The sequence below is a fragment of the Pipistrellus kuhlii genome, unplaced genomic scaffold (genome assembly GCF_014108245.1).
Source record: "Pipistrellus kuhlii isolate mPipKuh1 unplaced genomic scaffold, mPipKuh1.p scaffold_m20_p_6, whole genome shotgun sequence".
Lineage (NCBI taxonomy): Eukaryota > Metazoa > Chordata > Mammalia > Chiroptera > Vespertilionidae > Pipistrellus > Pipistrellus kuhlii.
This window is the reverse complement of record NW_023425562.1, coordinates 22,717,578-22,731,816: the sequence shown is the minus strand read 5'-3', so window position 1 is coordinate 22,731,816 and position 14,239 is coordinate 22,717,578. Positions and strand designations below refer to the sequence as shown.

General features: G+C 50.1%; 1 protein-coding gene across 2 annotated transcripts; it reads left to right on the top strand.

Moving 5' to 3' along the window:
* Positions 1–773: 773 nt before the first annotated feature.
* TP53RK (TP53 regulating kinase) lies at positions 774–4,573 on the top strand. 2 transcript variants are annotated; one of them, XM_036418190.2, is made up of 3 exons: positions 774–1,178; positions 3,227–3,316; positions 3,607–4,573. In XM_036418190.2, exons 1-3 carry the CDS (start codon positions 881–883, stop codon positions 4,086–4,088), a joined length of 870 nt encoding a protein of 289 aa, XP_036274083.1. In that variant the 5' UTR covers positions 774–880; the 3' UTR covers positions 4,089–4,573. The 2 variants fall into 2 exon arrangements, with proteins under 2 accessions (XP_036274083.1, XP_036274084.1); XM_036418191.2 differs by lacking the exon at positions 3,227–3,316 and having other exon boundaries at positions 790–1,178; positions 3,610–4,573.
* Positions 4,574–14,239: the final 9,666 nt, after the last annotated feature.

The window sequence follows — 14,239 nt, the reverse complement described above, 5'->3', positions numbered from 1 at the left end:
TAATGAAACCACACACTTGGGAAACTGGGCGTTATTAATCGAGTTAGTTCTGGGTGAGCCCTGAGTAGGGGTGCTGGAAACCACAGTATACCATCACAAAGGGTCTGATGTTTGAAAAGGTGACCTGCCCTTTGATGAAAGAAATTGTGGAGTTGAGAGCAAGCGTCACAGCAACCCTAGGACCAAAGGGCCTTTCTCCAGTGTTTCAGAGTCCCAAAAGGAAGATGGATGAACATATGAAGAGTGTATGCCAACCACCAGGCACCAGCACAGGCAACATCTTATTTAATTTTAATAAGCAATTGCCAAAGTAAAATTGATTGTCTTTGTACTGAAGGTGATGAAGCTGAAACTCAGAGAAATGTTTTGCTGCATTGCACATTGTATCAGGAACCTGTGGTTGCCTTCTAGGCCAGTAGTCGGCAAATTGCGGCTCAAGAGCCACATGTGGCTCTTTGGACCCTTGAGTTTTTAGCAAAGGCCAGCTTAGCAGTACCCTAATTAAGTTAGTAACAATGTACCTACCTATGTAGTTTAGTTCAAAAAAGTTGGCTCTCAAAAAAAGAAATTTCAATTGTTGTACTGTTGATATTTGGCTTTAATGAGTTTGCCAACCACTGTTCTATGCTGTAAACGCCCAGCTCCGGAAAAGACCTGAGAGTCAGGCCGAAGTTTTCCGGAAAGAGCCGAAGATAGGGGGGCGGGGCCACCGGAGTCTTTTCGGGGCTTCGGCGGCGCCGAAAGGTCGGGAGGCGGAACCACTCGCACGCGGGGCGGGAGTGTCGGCGTTTGATTGGCCCAAGGGAGCCGAGGCTCTGCGGAACGAGCCGAACGTCTCCGACAGCTTCCGGGCAGAGCCGAGGGGCGCCGAGGCGCAGCCATGGCGGCGGCGGGAGCCGTCGCGGAGGCGAAGAATGGGGACCCGGCGCCGGAGGCCGAGGCGCTGGCCGCCGAGTCGCTGGCCGCGGCCCGGGAGCGGTGCAGCCGCTTCCTGAGCGGCCTGGAGCTGGTGAAGCAGGGCGCCGAGGCGCGCGTGTTCCGTGGCCGCTTCCAGGGCCGCGCGGCCGTGGCGAAGCACCGCTTCCCTAAGGGCTACCGGCACCCGGCGCTGGAGGCGCGGCTCGGCCGGCGGCGGACGGTGCAGGAGGCCCGGGCGCTGCTCCGCTGCCGCCGCGCAGGTGAGACGGCCCGGCTCGGGGCGAGGAGGGGCCGAGGCTCCGGGGCTTGGGCGGTGCGGTGCGGCACGGGACTCCCTTGCGCCCCCTGCAACCCGCGTGGCCTTGAGGACTCACTCCTCCGTCCCCGCCTCTTCCATCACTCGTTCACGCTTAGGCAGCCCCTGGGCCTCAGGGGGAGCCAGGGCCCTGGGCCTGGTCAGTTCAGGCTCTGCCCTGTCGCTCCGGTACAGGCGTCATTTAACCGCGCTCGGTCTCCGTTGCCCCTTTGGTGCCGTTTCGGTGTTTGATCCTGATCGATGCATTGCTCTTAAGAAGCAGATGCGAGGATAAGTACCTGCCCTGGAGCCAACTCTCTGGGTTTAAGTACCGACACCACTGTAGCCTTGGAACCCGTTTCTTCACCTCTCAGCCTGTTTCCTCTCCTGTGAAATTCCAGTTGCAGTATTAATCTCATAGGGCTCTTGGGACCATTCGGTGAGGCATGTATGCCATGTATTATGTATTACATTTGAATGCATGACTGGCATGTAGTGCTAATGAAGGTAGATTTCATTAAGTCACTCCCCCCCCCCCGCCCCCCCCAATAAAACACCATTGTGCACCATCACGGTAAACTTGCTCTTGGGTGAGAAACTGAGTCTCAGAGAGGGGAAGTAACTTGCCCAAAGCTACTCAGCTCCTTAGAGGCCCAGCCAGGCTGCTCAGCTCGTATTCCTCTGCCTCGGGAAAACTGGCTTTTCACGCTCACACTTCCTGCCTTTCTTCCTTACATTGGTGTTTTTTAGGCATCTGTGTCCCCGGAACTGTCAGGTGCTGGGAGATCTGGAGGAAATGCAGTAGTGAACAGGCTGGCGGATCTCTGCCCTGCTTGGGTTTAATGAAGTGATTTCTGCGTTTGTATTTTCTTTTGCGCCCTCTCTAGGGTATAAGGTGCTTTAAGCAGGGATCATGGCTGCCCTGTGTCCTGCTGCATCTCCCTTACACCCCAAGTGTTCCCGGTATCCTGAGCATGATTGACATTTAGTGAAGATTCATAGATCTTCTGAAGTCTTGTTCTCATGTTATAGATGCAGTAAGGGAGGTGTAGAGAAGTTGATGTGACGTTAAGGTTATACAAGTGGCAACCAAGCGTAAATGCATGAGGAGACCTTGTTAATATTGAAAATGACAAAAGTTTTATTCAAGGGTCTTAGAATTTGCAAATTGGAACCATTAAGAGGTAACACCCAGAGCGTTCAAAAAAAAAAAAAAAAAAAAAAAAGTTGGGAGTTCTTGAGAAGACTCAGACTCAGCCCTGTATTCCTAGCTTCTGGATTGGCCTAAAATGTTAATCCTCTAGATTAGTGATGGTCTGCATAATGGATATCAGTTCTTCAGGGGGTTATCTGTAGTATTTATATATCCTCTAGGCATTGACACAACTGAAGAGTTCAAAAACTCAAGTTCTCAAGGCTAGTTAAAGGGAAATAAAATCTTTTCCTTAGGCTGAAACTGGTTTGGCTCAATGGATAGAGCGTCGGCTTGGGGACTGAAGGGTCCCTGGTTCGATTCCGGTCAAGGGCATGTACCTTGGTTGCAGGCACATCCCCAGTGGGGGGGGGGTGCAAGAGGCAGCTGATCGATGACTCTATCTCATCCATGTTTCTATCTCTCTCCCTTCCTCTTTGTACAAAATCAATAAAATATATTTAAAAAAAATATTTTCCTTGGGCTTCCTCCCATTTGAACCAATATGGTCTGCCTGACTGTACAGACTCCCTTTTTATTTTTTAAATATATTTTATTGATTTTGTACTGAGAGGAAGGGAGAGAGAGAGAGAGTCAGAAACATCGATGAGAGAGTCATAGATCAGTTGCCTCTTGCACACCCCCCACTGGGGATATGCCCGCAACCAAGGTACATGCCCTTGACCGGAATTGAACCTGGGACCCTTCAGTCCCCAAGCCGACGCTCTATCCATTGAGCCAAACCGGTCCAGACTCCCTTTTAAGTCAGCTTAGCTGTGCTGATTTCATCTTTTCTTCACCCCTTGCTCCCAGCTAACAAGGAAGGGAGCTGGGATTTCGATTCGTCCTTCTGACTTGGAAGATGAATCTGGAAGCCAGTACACTGCTTGGCCTCCTGTTTGGGTCCTTGTCAGACAGATAGTGCTTTACCTGGGCTACCCTTACCCTTCTGGCTTTTTTAGTCTGTCTTTTTTTAGGAAATAAGTATGAACTTAGCCATGGTGTAGTTCAGGGAGCAGTTATAAAGCGCATGAGCGGGGGAAACTTTGAGATGAATTATGAGGTACCATTCTGCACTGTTTCTAAATCTTTTTCCTGAAATAAGCAGATAGAAAATGTAAAAAACTGGGTCAATCTTTAAAAGTTAAGCTTACCATTAAAAAAAAAAAAAGTCTAATTCAAACTGGTTATGTCTTGATTGCAGGGATCTCTGCCCCAGTTGTCTTCTTTGTGGATTATGCTTCTAACTGCTTATTCATGGAAGAAATCGAGGGCTCGGTAACCGTTCGAGATTTTATTCAGTCCGCCATCGAGAGCGGAGAACCTCCCGAAAGCCTCCTCGGCTTAGCCAAGACCGTGGGGCAGGTTTTGGCTCGAATGCACGACGAGGACCTCATTCATGGCGATCTCACCACCTCGAACATGCTCCTGAAGCCCCCCCCGGAACAGCTGGACATTGTGCTCATCGACTTCGGGCTGAGCTTCATCTCTGCGCTTCCGGAAGACAAGGGGGTTGACCTGTACGTGCTGGAGAAAGCCTTCCTCAGTACCCATCCCAACACCGAGAGTGTGTTTGAAGCCTTTCTGAAGAGCTACTCCGCCTCCTCCAAAAAGGCCAAGCCAGTGCTCAAAAAATTGGATGAAGTGCGCCTGAGAGGAAGAAAGAGGTCTATGGTCGGGTAGAAGAGTGTCTGTGACAACCACAGACAGTTACACTATTTACCTCACAGAAAATTTGAAGAAATGCTAAGAGGATGGGTTACACCTAAAAAAAAAAAAAAAAGCTTTGGGATATTTTTAAGTGCTTTGTTTAAGTCTGTGTTCTTGCTTGTTAAGTGTCATTATCCCCTGCACTGACCTGTTCTCAGGAGCTCACCATGTACATAAGCCATGTTCTAGACCAGGGGTGGGGAACCTCTGGCCTGCGGGCAGTGTGAGGCCCGCAAAATCATTTGATCTGGCCCTGCCAATGTTTGTCCAAATATAGCGGGCTAATTTTTAAGTTGATACTGTTGTATGACCTGCAAATGATGTTATAAATACTCAAATGGCCCTTGGCAGAAAAAAAGGTTCCCCACCCCTGTTCTAGACAGAACCGAGTACAAATAAACCTAGGACAGGCTTACTCCTCAGGACCATGGGCAGGCAGTAAAAAACATGGAACCACATCATGAGAGGAGTATCCCCTGTTCGTTCCCGGGGAGACGAGAACAAAGTCTCAGTGACAGTGCCTCTGCACCAGCCTTTTAAGCCAGTGTTGTTTTTTGTGGTGTTCCTGGCATTCCTCTGGGAATCCATGTAGTGGGATACCAGCAGCATTTTAAAAATAAAGTACAACCAGACACTAGGAAATAGCATTACATGTGCATTACATGTAGTTTTTTAAATACTGTTTTATAAGTCTTATTTATATATATATATATGTGTGTGTGTGTATATATATATATATATATATATATATATATATATATATATGTGTGTGTGTGTGTGTGTATGTAGATGAGTACTGGGTTTTGATATAAAATATGTTTTTTGAGGGTTACGGTAAAAAAGATGAAAAATACTGCTTAACTCCAATTTCTCTTTAAAAAGCTTTTATACAACATTGTTTTTATATTTGTTGCTCTGTGATTTTGTGGTTATCTTCTAGTTAAAACAGTGATTGCTATAAAGTTCTTTTTAGTTTACATAGTTAAAAAAGTGGATCAGTTTGTCTCACAGACAATGAGTAGAGTAAACATGGTGACGTGGCTTGGATGTGACTGAAGTTTGGTAAAGCCTGGTCTACAGGAAGGTAGCAGACACCTGAAATAAGATGCAAAGTGCGACTAACAGCTCACACTTCACCTTGCCCAGCCTCAGTTTCTTGCCCCACTGAAGGTGTGTGTGGAAGGTACAGGAAGAGATCTTTTTTCCTTGTCAGCTCCACCTAACAAGTGAATATTCTGTGTGCCTGGCACTGTAGTAGGTAGTGGGTACAACGACGAGCAAGGTGGACACGGCACCTGCTCTCTTAGAGGGAACACTCGAGACGTGTCTTTCCTTCACCACAGCTGGCACTCCCATGTGGCAGGTGCCCAGGAATGAAAGAAAGCAGCCTTTCCTGGGCAGTGGTGACTCGTAGAACTAATACCATCACCAGGTTACTGCGTGTTAGGCATTGTAAAACAACTCTACGTTGTGTATTGTCCCCATTTTATAGATGGAGAAATGGGTTTAAACGGGGTGAACTTATCCAAGATGTCTCAGTTAGGGGTACTTTCACCTGCCTCCAAAGCCCATAATCTTTCCATTGATCCTTTAAGAAATGAAATGTTGGCTGTGACAGGTCTTTATCTTAGAACTGGAGGCCCGGTGGACAAATTCATGCACCAGTGGGGTTCTGTGACCTGGCCTGCGGGATAGTGCTGAAACTGGCTCTCCCATTTCCCCTAGGGTCCCAGATTTTGTAAGAGGGTATAGGCCAGGCCGAGAGACCCCACCAGTGCAAGATCAGGCCTGGGGAGAGATGTGGGAGGTTGGCCAGCTGGGAAGGGACCATGGGAGGGCTCCAGGGTGTGTCTGGCCTGTATTGCCCAGTCTCCATCAGCTGGACCCCAGCAACAAGCTAACCTGCTGGTTGGAGCGTCTACCCCCTGGTGGTCAGTGCACATCATAGCGAGCGGTTGAGTGGCCTTAACATATCATTAGCATATTATGCTTAGAATGGTAGAACGGCTGACCAGTTGACCAGACACTTAGCATATTAGGCTTTTATTATATAGGATGTGTCTCAGAGGATTTTAAACAGGGAGACATGTTTTGAAAGCATTACATTGGTAGAAAAAGGAATAGGGCCAAGGAATCGGGGAGAAGGCCACACAACCGCCTGAGCCAGTGACCATGGTAGCTGGGGTGGAGGTGTGGCCGCTTGACAGCCATTGGTATGAGTGACATACAGCCAGCAGTGGTGGGGAGGGAAAACTGATCTCCCCTGCAGACATTGAGAGGCAGAGGGATGCTGCAGATTATTGGCTCATCTGTGTGCTTAGCCTGTGGGAAGTAAGAGGTTAAGCATTCCCAAGCGGCCCTAGTTGTCTCACAAGCTCTGAGGCGTCCTTTATATCCCAGCTTCCTCAGAGCCCATGTGGGGTTGGCTGGTGCTTTGTGGTGATGAGCCAGTGGCAGCTCTGTGTGAATTCCCACCTGCACCCTCTCAGACAGGAGTTATAATCCTCACTTTGTAGATGGGGAAACTCTTGGCAATGCAAAACATTTCCCAATGTCACAGGAAGCGGCAGAGCTGGGTTTCAAACCCTGGGAGGATATCCCACATTTTTAACAACAGCAACAGTTTGAGAAGTTTTAAGTTCGTTGCATGCATTAACCCATGTAACAGAGGGGGCAAGTGAGGCACAGAGAAATCAAATCTTGCCCAACTAGTGAGTGAGTGAGGCACAGTCAGGGAAACGTGATGTGACCCTGAGATCTGTCCATTGGAAAGGGCAAGGCGCACATGTGGAATATCTAAGAGGGCCTCATGGGCGGTCCATGGGCCACAGGAAGGACTTACCCAAGCTGGCGTAGTGGGTGCCCTGTGCAGGCGTGCTCTTGTTAAGCTAGGTGAGCTGGCCGCACTAGCACCACGTGCAGGCCGAGGGTCTTTGGGAACACCTGCATTCATGAAGCTTGTGGGGTATACTCTCGCTGGAACTAAGAAAGTAAACCCTAGTCCTGATCCTAGCTCTAATAAAATGTCATTTACAAAAACAGGCAGCTGATGTGTGGGCCAGGGTTTGCCAATTTGACTTTAAAGTTTACATTAAAACATTTGCCTTGATTCCTGACTTTTTAGGTGCCCCCTTAGCTTGTGCCCTAGTAAGCGCGTCGTTCGCCTGGTCCCTGTCCTCACTCGGCTGACCCTTCCTGCTAGAACATGTTCTTACATGTCTCTTGTGGGGAACTGGAAATAGCCTCTCCGACCCTGAAGCTGGCGCTGCCAAGCCCCAAAGCCCTGAATTCCCTTCCCCAGCTCGGAGGAATGGCTCTCCTTTGCCACTAGAGGGCGCAGGTTACTCTCATTCTTGGAGCAAAGATATAAACAGGACTCTCCTCCAATTCCTCCTCCTCCTCCACTTCCTCCCCTCTTCCTCCATTCTGCCTCTCTCTGCCTCTCTCCCTCTCCTTCCTCCCTCTTCCCTCCTTTCTTCCTATCTCCTTCTGAACTTGTTCATTTAGTCACTCAACACTTTAGCTGAGCATCCATACGTGGTGGGCACCACGCTCATCGCCCAGAATGGAGTGAGCAAGACAGGCGTGGGCTGCCTACTTCCCTCCTGTCTGAATTTGTCATCCATCCTCTAACCATTCATTCATCCACCCTGTATGTACTGAGCACCTTGGCTGTGCCTGGCTCAGAGGGAGCCACGGTAATGAGAAAAACCACACTGCCGCAGTCCGAGGTTTCCCCACAGCTCCCCTTGCTTCTGCACCAGCCCCTACGTTCCTCCTCAGCAGTGAGAGGCACCTTTCAGAGCCAGATGACGCCACCCTCTGTTGGGAAGTTTGATGCCTTCCCACCCCTTGTTCTCCTTGCTTACCAGCAGCATGGCTTGGGACCCCTCACTGCACCTCTCTGAGCCCCAGTGCCATCTGCAAAGTTAGCTCACCATGGTGCCTACCTCAGGGAGCTGTTGTGAGTACTGCCATTGGTCAGAATCCCCAGGAAACAGACTCTGAGATGCCGCCGTGTAGAGACTTACTAAGGCATGCCCTTGGAGTCAACTCCCGCAGAGGGGAAGGGAAGGAGAGTGGGAGGGCAGAGGGAGACGTGGGACTGAGAGGCAGCCCTGACCACAGCCTCAGCTGACCCCATGGGGAGCTTTTCGGCTACAATGACCTGCACAGATGTTCCAAGTTGAGCCGTGATGACGGGGCCTTCATGACCCACATCACCCAGGCACTGGCAGCCACCCCTTGGAGGGTATGAGCTTTGATATGAGGCCACTCTCTGCCTGTGACTCCATCCTGGAAGGGCAACAGCTGAAAGCTGCCTGCTGACCTCTCCTGCATCCGAGGCAATCGGTCCTTCCATGCCCACTGCAGGCACCGGTGACATCCTGCATGTGGAGGATTGCACAGTGCCTGTCTCTAGCTATTGTTGTTGTTATGCATTTTATGTTGCTACTATTTTTAGAGACCAATAAACAGGCCATTTTAATACGATATTATATGCTCAATGGACAAGCCAGGGGCACTCAGGTGCACTTCCACATAGCCAGGCACAACCCAGTGTATTCTGAATCCGAGGGTCTGGGGCTGCTCTGAGCATGCATTTCCTACATGTCCCAGGTGATGTGGAGTACCGCTGCCCCCAGGAAAACCACTGTTTCATGAAAGCAGGAAATGGGTGCTGAGAGGACAGGAACAGTCGCTATTTCCTACACCCATTTCCCAGGAGGGGAAGCTGGAGCACAGAGGTTCTGAGCCACTGGCCCAGTCATCCTCCTGTAAAGAGTAGAGATCGTGCCAGACATTGTCAAGAGCCTCAGGCACCCCCATCCCTTTGGACAGAGCCTCGGCTTGCTCAGGTATTTATTAGTGGGCAACGACTTTATCTCAGGGAATCTCAGGTTGATCCTTGACATAGGGGTGGGCATGTGACCTTTATCTGACCAATAGCACACAAGAGGGAATCTGTGCTTCTGGAGAAGAATTTGCTTCTCGTAGAAGGTGAAAGGGGGAGGGGGGTGAGGACTCTCAGACTCCAACACCTGCCCATTAGCAATTCCTGCCTCCGAATGCAGGGGTGATAATTGGAGGTTCAGAGGCCACTCCTGAGGTAAACAGTCCTCGAGAAGAGGGCCATGGAGTAGAGCAATGTGTAGAGTGCTGTAGAGGGCCCCCTGGGAAGGCACATGGGCATTTCTTTAATTATCTTCAGCTGAACTCAGGGCGATAGACAGAGCCACGCCCTGGGGACTTGCTTCCCCAGAAAGGCTGGACGTGTTATCAGTACTGACTTTTAACCTTGCGCAGGTGTCGGGATTATGGCTTTGATATGTAAGCCCAGTCCTACACCAGGAATGCTCAAGCCTACTCAAGAATGCAAATAATCTCCTTTGATCCTAAGTTTTAGTGATACTTCCTAGTATTTGGGTATATATGAATGAACACTCTGCGTGGGCTCTGGATCCCTATCTCTCCATCAGAAGACGGCAGGGTCCCACCCGGCTCCCAGCTTTATAAATCTATCTCTGCGTCTTCTCTCTTCTTTCTTTTATTTTGCAAGCCCTGGCTGCCTCCACTCAGAACCATTTTCATCTCTCCGTGTCAGACTCTGAAAAGGGAGATCGCTGCCATATCTGTCCCCCACTGCAGAGTGCTACTCTCTCTGTTGACATCAGACCTCAAACCTCTTTTCCTTGATTTACCGCATGCATCAGCAACCATCGGTAAAGCTGATGCTGCTTTCACCAGGTTTTCTATCACTTTTGAAGCCAAAGAAAGATGCAGATTCCAGTCCCCTACAGCCATGTTTGTTCCATGGCGTCTGTGCCTTCCTGGGTCAGGCTGAGCAGACTGGGCAGCAGGAGCCTCTGTTTAGATCAAAGTGAAGGAGCCGTGGCAGGCGGGCTCCAGCACTTTCTCTCCAGAAACCCAGAGGCAAGGACACTGGCCTGACATTCAGCCTATTCAAGGTCTGGCACTCTCTGCCACCAACTTCCTCTTTGAGTTTGGGGAAAATGCCAGGCTTCTCTGGGCCTCAGTTTCTGTAAAATGAACAGTTCGATCTGGATCAGACAGGTTGCCATACCCATAGACATTTTTGTTGGGGCCATATAGCATTTGGTTTTTGGTTGCTAGTGTTAAACAGTTCAAAAATCCAGACATCTGACTTTTCTGGACTATTGTCAGGAGATCTGGCCACACTAGACACCGTTCCAATACCTCTCTCTTTAGAGGGGGGCTCGTGCTCACCACGTCACCCCAATTGCCACCCTTCCTTATTGGCTCTTGACACAGAAGCCAGCTGCCAGCCACCATTTATTGTCAAGCTTATCCTGCTCTTCTCGGCCTCAAGTTAAGAGGAAAGTGAAATATTTCTTTTTTTTAATATATTTTATTGATTTATTTTATTTTATTTTTTTACAGAGAGGAAGGGAGAGGGATAGAGAGCTAGAAACATCGATGAGAGAGAACCATCGACCAGCTGCTTCCTGCACACCCCCTACTGGGGATGTGCCCGCAACCAATGTACATGCCCTTGACCAGAATGGAATCTGGGACCTTTCAGTCCACAGACCGACGCTCTATCCACTGAGCTAAACGGTTTCGGCAATATTTCTTGCTCCTAGACCCATTCACCTTCATGCTACCTGTCGCTGCAAGCATCTGAATTTGCACCTCCCAGATAAGATGCCTGTGCCTTCCCCAGAGGTGGCACAGGCATCTCAAACTCAACATGGTCAGATGCCAGCCTTCCCATCACGGCAGCTCTGCAAACCCAGTGCTTTAGCTCCAAACCTGGGAGCCCCCTTGACTTCCCCTCTCTCACCCCACATGCCCACCTGACCTTTAACAGCAGCAAATCCTGTTAGCTTTACTTCCTGTTAGGAGACTGGCTTCGGAGAGGGGCAGTGGCTTGGGGCAGGCTCCGGGGCACCTGGGAAACGGGTCCGTTCTCTTTCCTGAGCTCAGTGCTCATTACATGGGCGGATTCTGTGGTCAAGCTTCATCAAGCTTCAAACACACTGACAACAGGTGTGCTTTTCTGTCTGCCTGTCTGTTACAATTCAGTAAAAAGCCTATGAATGCAGGTTAGAACCCGGAGCCCTGTACCTCTTCACAGCCATCCCTGGGGCTGAGGCCGCAGGATCCTCTGCCTGAACCATCTTCCCCGTCCCCTTGTGAATGCCTTGCCTCTGCGTCACCCCTGCCCACCAGCCTATTTTCCACACAGCAGCCTGGGGCATCCTGGTCCATCTAATTCAGATCATGCCATTCCTCTTCTCAAAGTACTCCCGTGTTTCTACCCCGCTCAAGGTCAGCATATCCACTGGCCCCCACCCCGCCTTTCAGTCTGCAGGCCGACACTATCCATTGAGCCAAACTGTTTTCGGCTCCAGCCCTCATTTCTATCACGGTGGCTGGGAAGTAGTGGGCAGCAGTGGTGCTCTGCGAACATTTACTGAATTGAAATGGGTTTTCTCATCCGAGTCCAACCTGGTTGTTGGAAAGGAAGCCAAGGAGTCACGTGAACCTTCCTCCCACTACGGCAAACACACACACACACTCACACACACACAGGTCACCCACCCTCAGTCTTCCCTGCTGGAGTTCAAAGCAGAGTGCGTTCCTGCCCTGCAGCTTGGAACAAAAAGCACTGAGAGCCCTGGGGGTTGGTCCTGATCAAAGGCCTCCTGGCGTGTGTAAACCTGCGCCTGTGCCGGGAACAGAGGGGTGAGAGGAGGGCCCGGGATCCAGCTCCAGGCCAGGGGAGTCCAGGGCCTGCCCTTTTCAGTGTGAGGGAAGACCCTGCCAGGCCACGCTGGAACACCCCCAGGCCTCTCCAGGGGTGACTTATCCCAGCCCCAGCCTGAGGCCCACCTGCAGGGGCCTGCCTCAAAGACTATTGCTCTTGGAGCTGGAGAGGCCTCCACCAACGTGTCTCACGGAGCGATGCTGGCAGTGGTGCAGGGCTCAGCGAGGAGCATGGGGGGCACTGAGGGTCCCTGCTGGACAGGGGAGGTGGGTAAAGTGGTGCCAATACCCCCCTCATGCGCTCTCCTCCCTCCTTGCTTCCTTTCCCTCCACAGGGCCAAGACCATGGGGTGTGCTGTATGTTTCATTCACTGTAAAGCTACGAAAATGAAGCCTTTATAGAGCAGAAGCTTTTATCTTATTTGATCACTGCTAAATCCCAAAATAAGGCCTAGCATATAGTAGGTGCTCACTTAATACTTGTTGAATGAATGACATTTAGACGTTTGATGAATGTTCATAATAACAAAATACAATAATTTCAAGCAGGTTTAATTATTCAATATTTCTTGAATACTCTGTCCCAGGCTCTGTTCCAGGCACTGGGAATGTAGCCAGAAACAATTTGAACTCCTTGTTCTCCTGGGGCTGAACCCAGCGGGGAGTAACCGCAAATGACAAGCCACGCTGTAAAGGAAATAACTCGGGGGGATTCCATACGGGACCAGCGCTGAGGAAGGCTACGCTTCATCAGATGAGTCCCTCCGAGGAGGTGACATTTGAGTTGAGACCTGAATGAGAATGAATCAGCCACTGTGATAGGAAGGTGGGGAAGGCGGAGGGAGCCGTTGCCGCAGAGAACTTGTATTCAAAAAGCAGAAAAAGGTCACAGAGAGGGTGTTGCACAACGATGGAGAGCACAGCAGGCAGGACATGGGGTCGAAGAACTGGGCAGGATCTGGCCATCTATGTAAGTGCCCAGCTCTGTGCCCGACACACAGCAAGCCAAGTAATAACGGGGTGGAGGACTACAATCAATATATAATGCATAGTTTACCACAAATTGTTATTTGCTTATTAAAAACGGGCTGCATCAGTGTGTATCAGCTCCACCATGCACTGGCTGTGTGGCCGTGGACAAACGCCCCCATCTCTCTGAGCCTCAGTTTTCTCACCTGCCCAATGGGCCTATCTTGTAGGGAGTGAAAAGAAACGGTAGTGAAATCATCCATCGACTGTGGAAGTTCTTTAAGGATTCCCTCCCACATTCTACTTCCTTGTCAGTGGCAGAGGGAAGACACAAAGGAAGGAAGTTCGTGGTGCAGCCCGGGCGCCATTTTCCTCCTGCAGGTCTAAGCCACCATGTAGAGGACTCGTGTCTTGTGGACTCTCCTTCCTCTAGGAAGCTCTTCTCCAAGTGAGAAAAGTAAGTTACCTATTCCAATGGACTACCACATCTGGGGCCTCCTCTGGGCGGGCGCCAGGGTCATCCGAGGCTGATTCACTCATTCGCCAGTTCCTTGCTGCCGGCTGTTTGTCAGGAGCATTGGTTCCTCACTCTGTGTGAGTTTTTTCCTGGTTTACTTTGAGCATCAGATATGGTGGCTGTTTCAAAGGGGCGAGTCTCAAGGGTGAAGAGACCAGGTAGACGCTGTATCCTGTGTAGAGCTCAGCCTCAGAAACATCCAGCATCCATCTGCATGTTCTGCTAGGAGGCTCCTCACAAGCCCCCACCCACTTTCAAGTAAGAGGTGGAGACAGAGACACGCCCTCCACTCCCCACCCGCTTCCTGGCGCCGCTGAGTGTGGAGTGTTAATCGCACTCTGAGTGGAGCAGGTGTGATGCACGTCTAGGAAGGGGACATGAAGACAGAACGATTGCTGCTCATTGTTGCACACTTACTGTGTGCAACTACTGTGCTACTCCCATGCCTGTTAGTTCTCCCAATTACTTACATTCTGTTAGCATTCCTTTTTCAGAAAGGAAGCCGAGGCCCATTGGAATGAAACCTCTTGCCCTGGGTTGCCACAAGAAGCAAGCAGCATGGCCAGAACTTGAATGTAGCTTTGTCTGAAGGCAGCGTGATTATTAGAAGGATTAATTGAGCTCGTGCATGTACGGTACCTGGTACATAATACAGTATATATTCTTGCTATAGTAACAATATCCTTATTATTACTTTTGAGCCACACCAGATTGCAACCTCTGGTCTAATACTAAGTATTGTGCTCTTAGTCTCTTAGCCGGTTCCAGAGACTCTGGGGAACGGGCCAGTTTCTATAATACCAGCTGGTCCAAAGCCCCAGGAAGAGTTTTCCCGTTTGGAATATCCCATCCTCCCACTCCCAGGCCTTGAATGTCCAAAGTGCTC